Raw genomic sequence first — 16384 nt, forward strand, 5'->3', positions numbered from 1 at the left:
GAGCTGGGTCTCTTGGATCTCTGTTTCTAGTCTGATATTACTTTGTTGTTATTACTGGCTTGTGGGCTCTTAATATGCAAAAATCTGTTCTGTGCAGAGATGGACCTCACCCTACACTTGCAGACATTTCCTAATTATGTGTGGTTGTCATTGGTTAAATGTTATTTCATACAGGTTTTCCTGTTCTTCTCCTTAATTGGTAGTAAATGGTAAAAGAAAACAATACACATTTTGACTTTAGTATAAGAATGCCACTGGAAAGAGCCCATATCAGCTTCCCACCTTAGCTGAAAATTGAATAACAACTTGATTGTGTCAGTTTTATTGCCCAAGTGTTACCAAACTGGAGAGGAAATGTTAATAAGGGCAATGTTATTAAGGCAGTAACCTACAACTGACCTTCCTGCTTTTCCTACTGATAGGGGTAGATGGATGACACCTAAAATGTGGCTGTTCTCAGAGGGTGTGGGTATTCCTTGATATCTCTGTTCTATTTGTGACAAGTGCTGCCATGCAGATAGGGCTAACTGAAGCATTTGGCTGATAAGTAGTTCCAAGCCATATCTAAACAATGTGAAGCAGAGGATTCATGAGAAAACACTGCTGCTGCTTTTTCATTTCCTGAACAGTCTGGAGTTATCATGTGGAACCCAAATGCTGTGACACTGGGGAGATTTTGAACTACCTATAGCCTCTTGCCATTCAACAGTGGTTACTTGATAGAAGAAGAGATTGGTAGAAAGGAAATTGGTATCCTGACTTTAACAGCAAAAATATGGAATGATTTGATGGGAGAGAAAGAGCAGCCACCATTGCACCAGCTGTCTGTTGGTGATGCAGACCATGAGGTCCATGGAAGCAAAGATGATCTGCAGTTGGGTCTCAGGACAATCAAGAGCAGGCCCTGCAGTGCCTTGTGTGAAATTGGGCCCCCAGGGAAATGAGCAGTCCTACAAAATCTGTGTCCCACATCAGTAGGGAAGGTGCATCTGAGTGGTTTGGGTTTTTTTTTTTTTTTCTGTTTAATTAAGATAATCTGCAAAGTATCTATCTAAATTTATTTATTTATTGGTTCATTACAGTCTTCTTTGTGGAAGATTGAGTGTTCAAGAAGTGAATACATTAAATCTCTTGTGCTTTTGGTTTCCTCTCCTGCTGTAGCTAAGAAGGGATGCTGTGGTTGTTGGGCAGCCTCCACCAGTGCTGTCCTTTGTGTCACCTGAGGTGTGTCACAGAGGCTTCTCCTTCAGCCTGGGCAGTGCTGCTGCTCTCACTCTGCTGCCTTCAGTGCCATCCCAGCCCTGTGCTGGTGCCAGGGGCTCAGGGCCCTCCAGCCCTGCTGTGGATGTGCTGGGGGAGCTGGGGAGAAGGACAAGGGCCTGTGCAAAGCACTGCAGGCAGCCATAGGGAAGGGCCTGGAACTTCTGTTCCATCCTTGATGGCAGAATTCAAATAAGATACTTATTGCAAGTGCCTCTGACCTTCACTGTGTTTCATTTAAGAAAAGATTGCAATGACCATTACACCTTTATTACACCTTTTCCTTTTGTCCTGATTTCTCTTGTCCTTTTTGTGTGTCTGAGCTAACAGTCCCTCTCTCCTCCATGCCTTTCAGGTAGCAATAGGATTAATTTTCAGTGTCAGTTTTAAGGCCTGAAACCTTGGCAAATGGTCATTCTGCCCCCAGAAATAGTTTATTCTATTCAAATTAAGTCACCAGGTTTAAAATTTTTAAACTACCTTGAAATACTGAAAAGGGAAGAATGGCAGAAACTATCCATCAATCCTTGTACAGTAACAGCTGGAAACATTCTTAAATATTAAACTAGAAAGACTGATAGAGCTGAAATCTGTGAAATACAGTGAACCTGCACAGTGCAACACCTCTGAAGAGGTTTTGTTGCAGAATGAGCACATTAGGGGTGGCTGGAAAGGGCCCAGGGTGTCCCTGTGGTGCAATCACAGAGGTGCAGAGGCTGAGGCTGCACAGGGAGCCAGGGCAGCCTGGGCAGGAGGGGCTGAGCAGTGGAGGGGAGGTGACTGCAATTCTCTGGGGCTCACAGGAGAGGAATCAGGGCAGTGCAGCACTGCTGGGGGCTTGGCTTAGCTGCTGTTTGTGTTGTTGGATTTTTAGACTTCATAGTCCCAGAGGCATTAGGGAAACCTTCCAGCTAAGGCCAAAGCAAGCCTTGGGCCCATCATCTGTCCCAGAATGCAGAGCAAAGCAGAGCCCATGGCTAGCATGGATTCCATTGTGTTAGGAGATGGTTGTGATGGGGAGTGCCTCAAGTTTTCCTACTGGGGATGTGTCCTGGTCCTTCAGGTGCTCCTCTCTGGGTGCTGTTTTTTTGTATTTTCATCCATGACTGATAAACCATTCTCTGTCAGAAATGCCAGCATGGCCTGTGCATGGGGAGAAAGGGATCCATGGCAGAGAACATGGCTGCCATGACCATAAGGGTGGCTCCCAGGCTGCCTGGGGACAGTTCTCCAGCCTGCAGAAACTGCACTTGCTTCTGTGATCTTTCCCTTTGTGCAGCTGAGATCTGGGTGGGATTTTCCTCCCAGGATCTCCAAGCTTTGAAACACTGCTGGCAGCACAGTGTGCTGAGTGCCAAAACAGGCAAGTCCTAATCTCTCAGGAGGTTTTTCAGAGAGTGTAGGCCAGGAGAACAATGGGATGAAGCAGGAGCAAGGGAGAGAAAAGCATGGTCAGTTGGTTATTTCCTGACTGGTGGTTGTAGAAAACATTATTATTGGGATGCTGTTGGTCAGCTGAAGCAGACCTTGTGTGCTGATTGTTTTCAGTAATAGAATATTTGTAAAGTCTGAGTACTGGGGCTCCTTTTCATCAAAGCTTCTCAAGGTAGGAGCCTGGCACGAAGCCCCTCTGGCCGTTCCTTTCTGCTGTCCACCAGCCGTCCTCGTTCTCCGCGATGACAACCACGGTGTCCCCCTCACTGATGTCCAGCTCATCCACGTTCTGAAAGGAGACAGGGAGAGAAATGGGGCAGCCTGACAGCACAGGGGGGCCCAAGAAGTATCTGGTGGAGTTTTTTAAATCCTGCTCTTCAACTTTCCTGGTTCTGAAACACCACACCACACCACATAGTGAGGGATTAAGCATTTTGGCTCAGATTTCCCCAGCCTCCAGGGTGCCTCCTCCTGCACAACCTGATGGTTTTATCACTGGGGAAGTCCAGAAAGGGTTAAACACCACTCTCCTAAAGCAGCTCACCATGACCTGCATAGTATGCAGGTGTTGCTAAATAGAGCAGAGCTTAATTCCTAAGGGGGATAACAGTGCCTCTGCTAATCCATGCCTGAAATAGGTCTCAGTTCTTTTAGCAGGGGACAGCAGTGACCAGTGGGGGACAGTGACTCTGGGACAGCAGTGACTTTCATCCCCTGACAAATGCAGTAGTTGCAAATAAGCTCTCCCTGAGCTCCCAGGCAGCCATCAATGTTCAGTGGTGCTGTCCTGTTTTCCATAGGAAACCACTTTGCTGCCCACAGTGTAGTAAATAGAAAACAGCATAAGGGAGGCTTCCAGAGATGTTTGAGGTGTCAGCTAAAACTGAATTTAATGCACCTGAGTTGGTAAGAATGGACTCAAAAAATGAGAGGCCTCAATGTGCAATATACTAAAGGTAGTAACAGGCTCTTTTCTCAGCAGGGAATATCCCTGTGTGGCAGTTTTAAGGGAGTCCTGGAGAAATGAGGTGATCTAGTAGTGTCCTTAGGGAAACTGCCATTAACAGTGAGGTGCTTTCAATTGTGCTTGCATGAAATTTCATGTAAATAATAAAAGAAAGTTTAAAATGAAGCAAAAAAACCCCCAACGCCGAATAAAAGGTGTTGGAATACTGCTGTACCTAAGGGAAAGTGCTCCTTTTGAGCTTTTTTTCTGTTTTCATGATTTATCTGGCATTTATCTATTTTGTCACTGTCACATTTCTTCAATGTTGGCTGTTGGTGGCAGGTCCCTTGGTGTGAGGCTGTGCACTGAGACATAAAACATCCTGGATGCTGTTTCTTCTGCTAATCTAAAGCTGATAAAAGGAACCTTTAAACTGACATGTAAAACAGGAGGGGTTGGAGTCCAGGTTCTGGAGTCCATCTGAATTAGCAAATATTTATAACCAGTCCATTCACAACCTTTTACTAACGGTATTCTGCCTAGTTAGGACTGGAGTCAGGATGTAGATTGTTCTCTTTAAGCTGGCAGATGAACCACATCTATTGTGATTCTGCAGCTTGCACCATGGAAGTACAGGAAGGAATGTCCTTGATTCAGGAACTCCTGCTCCAGTGGAGAACCTAAACTGGAGCAGGACATGTCCCTGGCTGTGAGATGACAGTAACATCTCCTTCACAGAATTTACACTTCCAGGATGTTTCAATCAGCATCAATTATTTTAAATGTGATTCTCTGGAGTGTTTATTTTGAACCCTTTACCTGTGCTGTGTAGTCATAAAGCACTCTGTAGTCCTGTGATGATGTGATCTCAGCTTGTTCATTTACAAAAATGGATGCATAGACTCCTTCTGTTCTCTCTGCAAGGGGGGGAAAAATAAGGAAGAAATACCCAGCACAGAAACAAAGAGTTCAGTTGCTTATAAAAGCATGGGATCATATGCAAGAGTTCACAAATACAAGGCTTTCTGTTCTCTCTCTGCCTGGAGATGCACACATATAGAAAAGCTGCTGTGAGCTGTAGGTAAATCTTGCACAAAAACTGTCCCTCATTGAAGGGATGACAATGAACCCATTGAACTTTGTGGGAGGTCAGAAACGAGCTTCAGCCTCAGGTTGGGAAAAAGTTTTCCCCTGGTAAAACACAATCCAAGTCATCCAAGGAGGGAAACACTGATTAAAATGGTTTAACAAGTTGCTACTGGGGTTATAAAATTCTAGCAGTTCCCTGGCTCACATAAGACTTTCCTTTTCCCCTTGAGAAAAATGGAAAATACTGTGCCAATGGGTCACCAGACATTTTCCAGGGGTTTATACAGTTCTCACATAGCTATTGGTCATGGACATCACTTTTTTTTGCAGATGTTTTGTTTTAATACAGCTTGTTGTAATTAGGGAAATTTCTCATTTCTTCCCAGCATCTGTCTGGGGGCTTCCCCTGCTGAGCACCAAGTGCAGCAAGAGAGACCCTGGGCTGTGTTTCTGGGTGCCCAAGCAGGCAGGGCTGGCAGAGGCAGTTCATTTTAAAGCTGTTTGAAAACAACTTTTCTTTTGGTAAGAACTACAGTTAAAATGCTTTTGTTTACTATCCAATCAGTAAAAATGTAAAAAACCGTTACCTCTTACATAGTCAAAACACTGTGTTTTAAATATCATCTGATCAATTCCTAGTTATAAGGATTACAAGACAGCAGTGGAACTGTGAGGTGAGATGGATATTTGTATTAACACACCACATGCTTGGTGTGTTAAAAATTGTATTTGTTCTGTGGAATTTTTTAGCGGTAGTTGTGGTACACAAGGAGAAAACTAATATCTATGCCAGACTGCTGCTCTGAATGTACAGCCCTCCCCTGCCTAGATGGAGGTTTTGAAGACTCTCTGGATTATTTGGCACTTTAAATGGGGAAATTTGTTAATACATATCCAAGCAAAATTAATTTCCAGACTACTCTTGCCTGCCAACATGTGAATATCTGCTGTAGACTTCTGCCCCAAGTCAGAGCCTGGTTTAGCAACACAATCTAAAACAAACACATCTGGTAAACTGATTTCCTGCAGAGCATACCCAGAGGAGGGGCTGAAGGAGTGGCAGTTAACGTGTTGTTTTTGCTGCTCCCATGCAGTAGTCCAGAGAATCTGCAGAACCAAGAAAAGCCAAAACCAAAATGAGTGAACAGGCCTGGGTATGAGCATTCCTTCATCTCAGCTCTGACTCAGCCTTCCCTCCATCTGCTTCACAGAGTAGATGTCATCTCTTCCCATGCCCTTCTATTTTCTTTTATGCTATAGATACATTTATCTTCCATTAAAAATGTGTTTTTAAAAATGCAGCAGACTATTGAACCATCAGCCTTCACTAAATTGTGCATGAAATGCAGCAGATAGTATTTTTTTTGTAGAATCAAAGGCTCATGGTGTGAAACTCCAATTATTCCACAATGTTAAAATGATGAAAATTGTCAGTTGCTTATAAGAGATTAACATCTCTTTGTGTTTAAGGAAAACCCTGATACAATTTAAAATACAGAGCTTTTGTAACAAGCCTTTCTAAAAGCTGTGAGTTTAAGTGAATTTTTATTTTAATCTATCCCTAGTTATTTCCTATATCACAGCTGGGTACTGAAGACTAAGCAAAGTGAGAAAATGGGTTAGGGTTCTCAAGCAGAGATAGAAATAGCATTGCATGCTTAAGGCATATTTAAAGGGTCTGATTTTTTAGCTAGTGAACATTCAGTTTTTCTGGAAAATGGATTTCCTCTCTCAAGAGTTCCTGAAAGACTCAGGCTGAGTCTCTCCAGGCTCCTTGCCCATGCTGCTCACAGTTGTGCTCTGAATGGCAGGACAATTGTCTTATGTAACTGCACAGGATGCAGCACTGAATTCATTATTAGAGAAGATCCAGTTTCCAACTGAAAAACAAAGCCTTGTGTGTAACCTTGAGCAGCTCCCTGGCAAGCCTGGACCACATTCCAAATGGGAGATCACTGCCTGCTCCTTGTCCTTGCCATGTCATAGGGCTTGTTAAATTTTAAATCTCTTCTGCTTTAACTGTGATGCCCTCCCCACTGTGAATTTGCCATTTTAGTATAAGATATTTAAACCAATAGAGGCACCACACTCTTCTGCTGTTATGACTGCATCCATGTTCTAACATTTACCAGCAGAAAGGGATCAGAATGAGGAAAATTGCCTCCCTGATCATCACAGTTTTTCCACCCTTGGATCCAGACAGAGCAGCTCTTTGTTCTGCTTAGCTGGTTGGTGCTGTAAGCATGGAGGAATGGCCCCAAAGGAAGGCTCCTCCAGCCTCTGCTCCCAGCCACATTCACCTTCACCCTCCCTGGAACAAACTGGTTGTGTTGCTACGTGCCCTGACTCAATAGGAAAGAGGAAACTCTGGCTGCTCCCTCCCCACTGCTGGCCCAGTAATGATGAACTCATCCCCTGTCCCTCCTCCCACTGGGGCACACCAAGATCACTCTCACTGCATTTCAATACCTTCCCCTCTTCTCTCAAGTCACACTCACTGCTACCTGCTGCCTCTTGCTACACTGAAGGCTGCAATGGCTTCCCAGGGGAGTTCTGTGCCCAGGCAGGGCTGCTGCTGTGGGGAGGGAGCTCTGGCCTCACCTCTTGATCATGCCACAGGCCGGGCTGGGGCTGGGGCTGCTGCTGCGCTCCCGGCTGTAGTAGCTCTCGTAGCCTATGGCATCTGCACAGGGCAAGAAAAACAGATGTTCAAACAGGAACCACTGAGAAAACTCTGTTTGCACCCTGCCACAATGTGCCCTGGGGCTGCTGGAGCAAACTCAGGGCAGCACCTGCCTGCCCTCACCTGTTTTAGATGGATAATGCGATTATTGGCTCTCACAGTTAAAAGATAATTATTGTGTGAATATTAGGAGAAGCTTTACTGATGTGTAGTTATGTTATTGTAGTTTAGATGTCCTCTGTTCTCCCCATCGTTCCCTTTCCCCCCTGTATTGTTGCCATCAGACAGCCAGGGCTGTCTAGGACAGGTAAAGGAAGGCTGCACAGGTGTCCCTTGCATGGGGCAGGTGGGAATGGAAAAGCTTGGGGGTGCTTAGGGGGTGGGCATGGCAACACCTGAGCTCCAATCCAGTTACAAAGCAGTCTCCACTGATAAATGGCACAGAAGAGCTGACTGACAGACTTTGGAGGGGCCAGAGCTGGCTGATGCCACCCCCAGGGGTATAAAAGACTGAATATCCATCTTGAAGGGAATGAGCTATGTGGTATCCATGAGGGACAGTTCCCAGCACTGCAGCTTTTCCCTTATGTAGTCCTTTGTTGTCTTTTTGTTGAGGTTTAACAAACCTCTAAATTTTCAAAGTGAGCAGTTGTCTGTCACACCTGGAATGAGGCTGGAGCAGCTCAGGGGAACCTGGGAGTTTGACAGAGCCATTCCAGTGCTGTGAACAGCCATGGCACTGGTGGCCAGGCACCCTCGGCCTGAGGCCCATTCCAGGAGCTGTGACTGCCCTAATGAGGAAGGCACTTTCCTCCATGGCTGTTTCTTCTGTGGCCTCAAAGCTGAGGATTTAAGGGGGCAGAGTATGGTCACTGGGTGCCCTAAACCATGTTCATGACAGAATTTGCTGCAGCACATTTTGTTTCTTCTTTCCTCAGTCAGGAATTTTTGCCAGAGCTGGGGATGTTTCTGAGTGTTATTGCCTGCAGCAATAACGAGCAATTTCCTGGTGTTTGCTTGTGTGTTTCCCCACCTTTCATACCTCCCCCATCCGCCTCCTGAGAGCTTATTTGCTGTTTACCCAGAGATATTTGGGTTTTATTCTCTCAAACACATTTAGGTTGCAGTTCCTTTGCTCTCCCCTATGGTGTCGTTAAGGGTGAAATTCAGACCGTTTCCAAGTGTAACTTTACAGATGAAATAGTTACAGATGGATTTCTTTGTCAGCTCAGAGCTCCCAGTGCATTTTTACAGCTGGTGGCCACACAGCCTGCTCCAGTGAGAGCCAAGCAAACACGAGTGAAGTCTGTGATAGTGTTTTATCTCAGCCCTGATAGCAGCACGTTAACAAAGACATCAGACTGGGGCTAAAGGTTCTGTTGACATTCTCACACTGCGTCAGCCAGGACACTGAGCAGAGCAGGCACACAGACCTAGAGTGTGAAGAATCCCTACAAATGAGACTCACAGTAATTATGGAGTTTTCTGATCAATTTAAGGGTCTCCTGTTGCCCTTGTGCACTGTCACCTTGGTGCAGTTTCCAGCCTAGAGGGCACTGTAAGACTGGGTAGAAAAGGAAGCAAGCAAGACCATCAGGAAGGTTTGGTCAGGGTGAAGGTCTACTGCCACACAATGCAAATGACACCTGGGTTTCCTCCTGCCTTTTGCAAATAATAGCACAGATCAGCAGCTCACCATGTGCTACAGTGCACACTCATTAGCCAGAGCTGTGGATAAACGAGGCTATTGCTTCCAGAACATTTTCTGTCCTTTTCTAGAAGGTGACAAAAATAAACAACAAAAAATCAAGTCAGGTTTTTCTTTGCCTTTCATAAAGCTCTCAAGGGTTTTTTCCACCTAGTTCTTATTAGAAATGACTCTGACATGGCCAAGAGCTTTTTGTAGAAATTTCCTAGGTGACTGAAGAATGGCAAATCTTAAATAGGAAAAAAACCCCAAAAACCTAAACCAAGAAACACCAGCTAAGAATTACACATTTCTTAGTATACAGAAGTGGTTTTACACTGTTGCAAGGCACAGTTCTCCTTTCTGCCACTGAAAATGTAATTTTTCCTGGGTAAATTCTCCTTATCAGTGAATTTAAATCCCCTATGTGAAGAATAAACTATGGCAGCAAAATGGCATCCAATGCACCAGTATCTATATACTAGTTTCAAAAATTTCCAAAATCCCAATTTTTAGCCACTGTAAGTAATGGCAAAAAGGCTGAGTGAAAAGCAGGCCTCAGATAGCTCAGTGCTGAGTTAGTGGCAGCACCCAGCTCTGCTGAAGAAGGGCCTGGGGTGCAATCCCTGTCAGCTTTGAGCTCTGCAGTGAAATCAAAGGGGTGGAACTTGTTCTTGTAGGAGATAATTATCCCCAGGGACCAGGCTCTGATTTTGTATCTGTACAACTCCTAGCATGAAGGGTTTTATGGAACTGTCTTGTGCTGCCTGTTGAAGTACAGGTGTGGTTTGTGTCTGGCCATGTGACACATCAGACAACTCCTTTCCTGCAGGGTGTTTGGAGAACTCCTGCCCTGCAGCAGCAGGTTTTCATTCTCCACCTGCTCTTGCCCCATGCTGGGTCAATCTCCATTTCAGACCAGAGGTTTTTGAGCACTGAAGTCCACGAAAAAGCAGCTTTGCCTTGAATGGGCAGAGCCTGTGAACCTGACAGTAGTTCTGGGTGCTGGGACAAAGCCAATTTCATTCAGAATTTCTCCCAGCCAAAGTCGTGGCTTATGCAAACTTCCTGAGAGCAGAAGATTTGTTATTCCCCATTGGGCATGTGGAACAGAATAGAAAACTTCTCTGTGCTGCAAATGAGGAGGCAGCACCTCTGCCAAGGGGACACTGGGGTGCAGTTACTGGTGAGGTGGCTCTGTCTTGTCACACTGCAGGAAGCTGAAGTTGCCATTCCTGCAAGGCAATTTGCCACCTCCTTAGCAGTGTCAATTCAGCTGTACTGTGAAATGAGCCTGGCTGCAAAGCCAAAACAAGTTTTTTCTTCCTTGGAGGGTTATTTTTAAGCTGGATCATTCTGCTATCCCACTTGGAGCATCACTCAGGCAGCAATGGCAGCACAGTGTGGGAGAAGTGAGCCATGGCAGGTGGGAATGAAAAGTTGGAGCAGGAATTCCTCCAGCTGGTTTCACCTCCAAAGGATGTGTACTGCACAAGCATCTGACAAGACCAGTAGGAATAATTACCTGGAGGTTGTGTTCCTGTCATTTTTGTCTTAATGAAGTAGTCTATGTCTGACTCTACAACACAGTTCTCCAAGCTGACCCGAACCTCTTCATACATCTACAAAACAGAATCCAAGAGTTTATTTTAACTTTTAACATTTCACGTTGAATTAACAAACAATGCTCTTGTAGTAATTGTCCCCTTCAGAAACACCTTATACTTGGTAGTTGTCTGACCTGGCTGCTCTTCAGCCTGCCCCCTGTACCAATGTTCTTGTAATATCCCTGTTTGTGCTCTGGGTAGTCTTTAAAGACACCAGGACAAAGGCAGTCCAAAACTTTTCAATAGAGAAATTACTAGCAGGAAACAACCATTCAAAGTCAAATCTAGTGTATTCTTTACATCTTCCACTTTTGAGGCCATGACTGGGTGCCTTTTTTGAAATTGAGTCAAAGCTCAAGTATACTCAGCAGAGTTTTGGGAGCATTCCCCAGCACAGCAAGGAGTGCCACCAAGTGACACAGCCTGCCTGCATGCAGACTTGCATCTGGATGGCATCTGGGAGAGCAGGAGTGGACATTTCCCTGCGGGCAGGGCAGGCTGTACCTCGTCATCCTTCACACACTGCAGGGAGAGCTGGTTGCAGTGCACCCACAGCGAGTTGCGCAGGATCGTGATGCGGTCGCACTCCTGCAGCTGGAAGACCTAAAACCAAACAGGAAATGTGATGGAGCATTGTGGTATTGAGTTCTTGGCTCTGCAGGCTGGGACAGTGCTGGGGATGCAAACCTGTGCTGAGGGCACCCTGGTAAAGGATGTTTTTTCAGTTGGTGGAGAAGCTACATCTACTGTTTGTGATCAAAAATTTGTTCTAATTGCTTGCACCAAATTGAAGTTCTATTTTAAAGACAAAAGCAAAGCAGGGGAGAGGAATCCAGACCTGGATTTGACTGCTACCTCTGCTGTTGAGGATTTCAGAGTCAGGGTCCTGTCTGCCCATCACACTGAAATCTGAATGTTTAACAGACCAGTAGAGTACTGGCATGAAAGGGTTGTATTTATGTTAGAGGCAAAACTCAAAACTATCCACCTCTGCCATCTAAAATGCCTCATCTAAAATTTCTCTCTTTTGAAAGTACTTGAGACTCTCTGGAGTTGACTCTGCATATCAAAGGTTACTTTTGTGGTAAAGAGAAGGCAATTTTCTGTCTTTGGAGTTATTCCCTTCCTTCATCTGTCTGGCTTCCTCAAGTTGCTGCACTGCTTAGGGAGAAGGAAGGGGGCAGAGAAAAAAGTGTGAACCGATTTGGGGGAAGAGGCAGATAAGCTCTTTCTTTAAAAACTTGAAAAAAACCAAATCACCCTGATCTCTACGTTGTACTGTTAAAAGTAGAACAAAGTTTTGGTTTTCTATGAGGTGTGAACATCTCAGATGCTTCCAGCCATCTGTCTCCATCTCTATTTGCTAGCAATTATGTCCAGAACACCACAAATGTACACAGCATTCAGCAGAACGCTCAGTTGGGTATGCTTCCTGCTATCTAATGACTTACCAACTAAAGAAACCCAGAAAAAGGAATCTGTCAGGGGAGCAAGCTGCTGTAGGGACTGGTTTCTGAGAGTAAAGGTTTTAAAGAGAGCCTGCAAGGTGGAGAATGAGTATCTGGATGCTCGTTCTCAACAGAAAGCCTGTGGCCCTTGAGGCTGCTGAAACAGCACCAGAGCCAGCAGGGAATTTTCCAGATAAATGGTGTCCTGTCAGGAAATGCTGTTAATCCACGGAGGAACTGTAGTGACTCTGGCCTTTCAAGCCCTTGTCAGCACCCAGAAAAGCCAGAAAAGCACAGCTGGGTGCTGTGTTTGACACATCCCTGGTGCTGCTGGAGAACCAGGGCAGTCCAGGACAATGTGGCACAGCCCCTGTGACAAAGGCCACCCCAGAGCTGCCACTTGCCAGCCAATACTTTCAGGCTGTGGCTGTCCAGCACTCAGTTACAGACCCAGGCAACCCCAGCACCTCCAGATTCCCCACTATGCAGCCACAAGTGTAGGATTTTAAGCTGCTTTTTGTACTAATTGCTAGTTTAAAAAAACCCCAAAGAGTATCAGTTCTTCTCTCTACAAGCACTTTTAAAAGAAGGCACAAAAGATGCCCTTGCTTTTTGAGAGCCTGTTTGGATTAAGCAGTGGTCACAAGCTCTGTGGGCTGGCCAGGATTTAGCTATATGGGACACAAAAGAGTGTGAGGTTGTGGAATGCTTCACTGGTTTGTTGGCTTTTTAAGAAGAGAGAAAATATGCATCTTTGGAAGACTAAGGCTTGGCATAATATCTGTGGAAATGTCTGTGCCAGTTGTGGGGCTTTTCAGCCCTCTCAGAGAGGGAATATTTAAGAGGAAGCAAATAACTGGAAATGTATCCTCCTGGCATTTTATTTTATGTGGAAATAAAGCCTGCAACAAGTAAATATAGCAAAATCAGACTTTAGCAGATGGGCAAATGTACTTGAAGGATTACTGTGATCAAATGAGTGCCTGATTTGGATGCCAGCCAGTTCCTGTAAATTGTTGTGCAAAACTTAATAGCCAAGTGCAAATCTCCTTGTCCATCCTCAGTAAAAGGATCTGGAGACAGAGACTTTTCTACCACTGCCTTTCAACAGAAAGATTATTTCATTGCAGAGGACAAATATTCTTGCAGGTGAATTGAAAGTGCTGTGAACATAGTGTCTGGGGTATGTACCAGTTCATATATTGCTCCACCTCTCCCACCTCTGCACTTATTCCCCTCCTTTGTTTTTACATAGCTGTGCTGACCAAGCAAGGAGAATGTCAGTGATACAGGAGCAGCTATGTCTAAGTAAACTCTAGTTTTGCAGTAATTTTGCAAAGACATCTGTTGGAACTCCACATAAAACAAACAGCAAAACCCTTGGGATGGCATTTCAGGCCTTAAACTGAGATCTTCCAATGGAATAAAATAAAGAGTGTGCAAACACCTCTGCAGAAGTCAATGTTTACCTCACAGGTTTTGATGTGTTCCTGCTCCCACTCTGTCCTGACCTTGTCCAGCTGTTCGATGTTCTGCTTGTAAACGTTCTCTGTAAACACAGGCACAGAACACAAACCCAACAGTCAGGGGAAAAGTGCTACAGCCTTTCTCTCTTTCCTCCTATTGGGCCTTTCCTGTGGTATCCTATACTTCCTGTGGTTTGCTTGAGTATCACAAGGGTATGTGAGTTTGGGACAGGTGGGGCACAATAATTATTGGATTTTTTCTTTGTAGCTATGTACTAGAGTAAGGATTCTCTCTGTGTGGTTTGCAGGTCAGGTATAAACTTTATGGTAGGGATAACAATTCAGAGATGAAGAGCCTGGACCTTGCTTGGGCACTGAGCATCCTGAGGCTCTTCCCATTCCCAGCCAGCTGGGCCCTGTGATTTGGTGGAAGCTGTTCCATGGGGAGGGAGGCACAAGCCTGAGCTCCAGAGTCAGCTCAGGTCGTGCTGGTCTGTCCTGCTGGCCATACACACGTTTGTGGCTGGAGATCACTGCTGTGCTCATGCCCATTGGGATGGGGGATGGGATTTGGGCTCTCTCAGGGCAATTTGAGCTCTACTGTGCTTTCAGACTTGCTTCAAGAAGAGCTTTTCTGCTCTGGGTGAAGTCCCTAAAGGAAGTCTTCTGTAAATTCTTTAATGCAAGCAGGACACTGGCATTTTCACAGAGGGGAGTGATTGCCAGTGACTGTCAGGCTGCTGCTCTTTAGAGGCTTCTTCATTAATATTTGGGTGGGTGCCTCTGGGAACCCTGGCAGCCTGGATGATTTGGATGTGTTCTATCAAAATCCTGTGCTGGTAGGTCTTTGCTGAGAAGACTCAGTTCAGCTGCAAACAGCATCACCTGCTTCATTTGCTGCATCTCTGCACTGCTTGGCTTTGTTCTGGCTCTGAAACAGGAAAAGAAACACCCCAAATTAACTTCTGACATATTTTTCCTTCTGCCTCAGTTTGTTGTGCTGCCTCCTCTCTTTTCCCCTCTAGGGGAAAGGCTCTAACTTAGAAGAACTTCCTGGCTGTCCCCCCTTCATGCACAGCTCTGCTGAATGGAGAAGGGACCAGAACTTCCCAGGTGCAGCCACAGGTGCAATGACTTCAAGGGAAATCCTTCCATTCAGACATCCCTGCCAGAGGAGCTCAGAGCCAGGGTGATTCAGCCTGAAGCTGTGCCTGCTGGCTGAGCTGGTTTTTCTCAATTGTTTGATGTGCTTCTCTAATAGATATTTATAAGCAGAAATAAATGGCAGTGAAAATTCTTCATCTTTCAAGCTCCTCATGTAATACTCAGATGAAAAGCACACAGCTTTTAAAATACTTTGCAAATGCCAGATTATTTCCCATAACAACTCAGAAGCCTAAAAATTAAATTCACTCTAAGTAGAAGTCCTCTGTTTTAAAAACCTGCAGCTTTTAGCAAATGAGAGAACAGCCATCAGTGACAGCTCTATACTCTCAGGTCCTTCTGCACAGATGGGGGTGACAGCACAGTAATGCACTGCTCTGGGCATCAGTGTCATGCATTCTTCCCCCTGCCCTTGAAGACAAGGCTCAGGTAGGGGCTCTATTCCTCCTCACAGCTGGCTGGGAAATGTGGAGTAAGCTGGAAATAGAAGTTTCATTCTTATTTGCTTCCTGGCCCAAACTGTTTGCAAATGCTGAGCAGAATTAAACAGCTTGAGCTGCCTCTGTGCATTCCCCACGTGCTGGTACATCCAGGGAAGAGCTGGCAATGGAGCACCCTGGGCTCCTTCTGCATGGAAGGAGCTGGGTCAGGTTTAGCTGCCATTGGAGCTGTGAAATGTTTGGTGTCATTTTGGCAGGGCCAGGATTCCATCCCCTCTTTGCAGCTAAGCTGCAGGGGTTTGCTTCTCAAAGATTAGGGAATGCTGGAAATAAAATATAAAGTTCTGATGCTGTTTTTAGAGTCTCCACACCACCATCCCCCTCTCCTTGAGATGATTTTTGATCCTTTTTGCTTACACTGCACTGATTTTTATCGAGCCAAAGGGAGTTCATTTATTTTGTTTTCTCCATCTGTTTCACTGTAAAATGTTCCCATTAAAAGTTAGTGGATTGTCAGCTGCAAGTATTAAGACGATGCAATGAAGGACTGCAGTGCCTTAATTTCCAACGATTTATTTTTGAGTCTGTAAATTTAGTTGAAATTAAACTCACCATGAGCAGGAAAATGTTGAGGAAAAAGATGCATTTTAATGTAAGATGCTACACTTACTAAGTGTAAGAGACCAAAAGGCAAAACTAACTGCATGACATATTTTTGACTTGTTTATTTTTTGTAATGAGTAATTTCAGAGAAAAATCCCATTCAGTTTCCTTGCAGGATTCACAGAGCAATTGGAGCACAGCCTGGCATAAATTAATTAGATAACTTCATCCCTTCCCAGAGGATTCTTTGGGGTTAATTTCAAAACAAAGCCCCTGGCATCCTGTAGAATGGATTAATTGTATTCTCTTGTACCTGGAGAGGGTAAACCCCCCAGTTTTCCCCCTGGAGAGCTGTGTCCTGTCAGTACCTTTTCTGTTTGCTTGGGGTTGCCTGCGGCACTGGTGCGTTCGAAGGATTGCTCGGCCTCGTCCGCCTCCCTGCACTTCTGCTCGTAGCTCCTCTTGGACTGGGGCAAAGAGATCACACATCAGGCTCTGCCTGGGGCAGCAAGACTGGATTCCCCCCAGAGCTGTTCCAGCCACCTCCTCCTCTGCAG

The 16384-nt window shown here is 45.2% G+C and overlaps 1 protein-coding gene across 1 annotated transcript in view; it reads right to left on the reverse strand.

Moving 5' to 3' along the window:
* Positions 1–1094: 1094 nt before the first annotated feature.
* Positions 1095–16384, reverse strand: part of PSTPIP1 (proline-serine-threonine phosphatase interacting protein 1) — a 48941-nt gene continuing 33651 nt past the window's right edge. Inside the window, exons 7-15 of the mRNA XM_058811385.1 lie at positions 16196–16294; positions 14506–14551; positions 13624–13703; positions 11211–11309; positions 10625–10721; positions 7331–7412; positions 5766–5836; positions 4460–4557; positions 1095–2983 (exon numbers count right to left, since the gene is read on the reverse strand). Of these exons, the coding sequence (XP_058667368.1) occupies positions 2852–2983; positions 4460–4557; positions 5766–5836; positions 7331–7412; positions 10625–10721; positions 11211–11309; positions 13624–13703; positions 14506–14551; positions 16196–16294 (804 nt within the window). The 3' untranslated portion in view covers positions 1095–2851. The remainder of the gene's footprint in view (positions 2984–4459; positions 4558–5765; positions 5837–7330; positions 7413–10624; positions 10722–11210; positions 11310–13623; positions 13704–14505; positions 14552–16195; positions 16295–16384) is intronic.

This window comes from Ammospiza caudacuta, chromosome 10 (assembly GCF_027887145.1).
Source record: "Ammospiza caudacuta isolate bAmmCau1 chromosome 10, bAmmCau1.pri, whole genome shotgun sequence".
In the NCBI taxonomy this organism is placed as follows: domain Eukaryota; kingdom Metazoa; phylum Chordata; class Aves; order Passeriformes; family Passerellidae; genus Ammospiza; species Ammospiza caudacuta.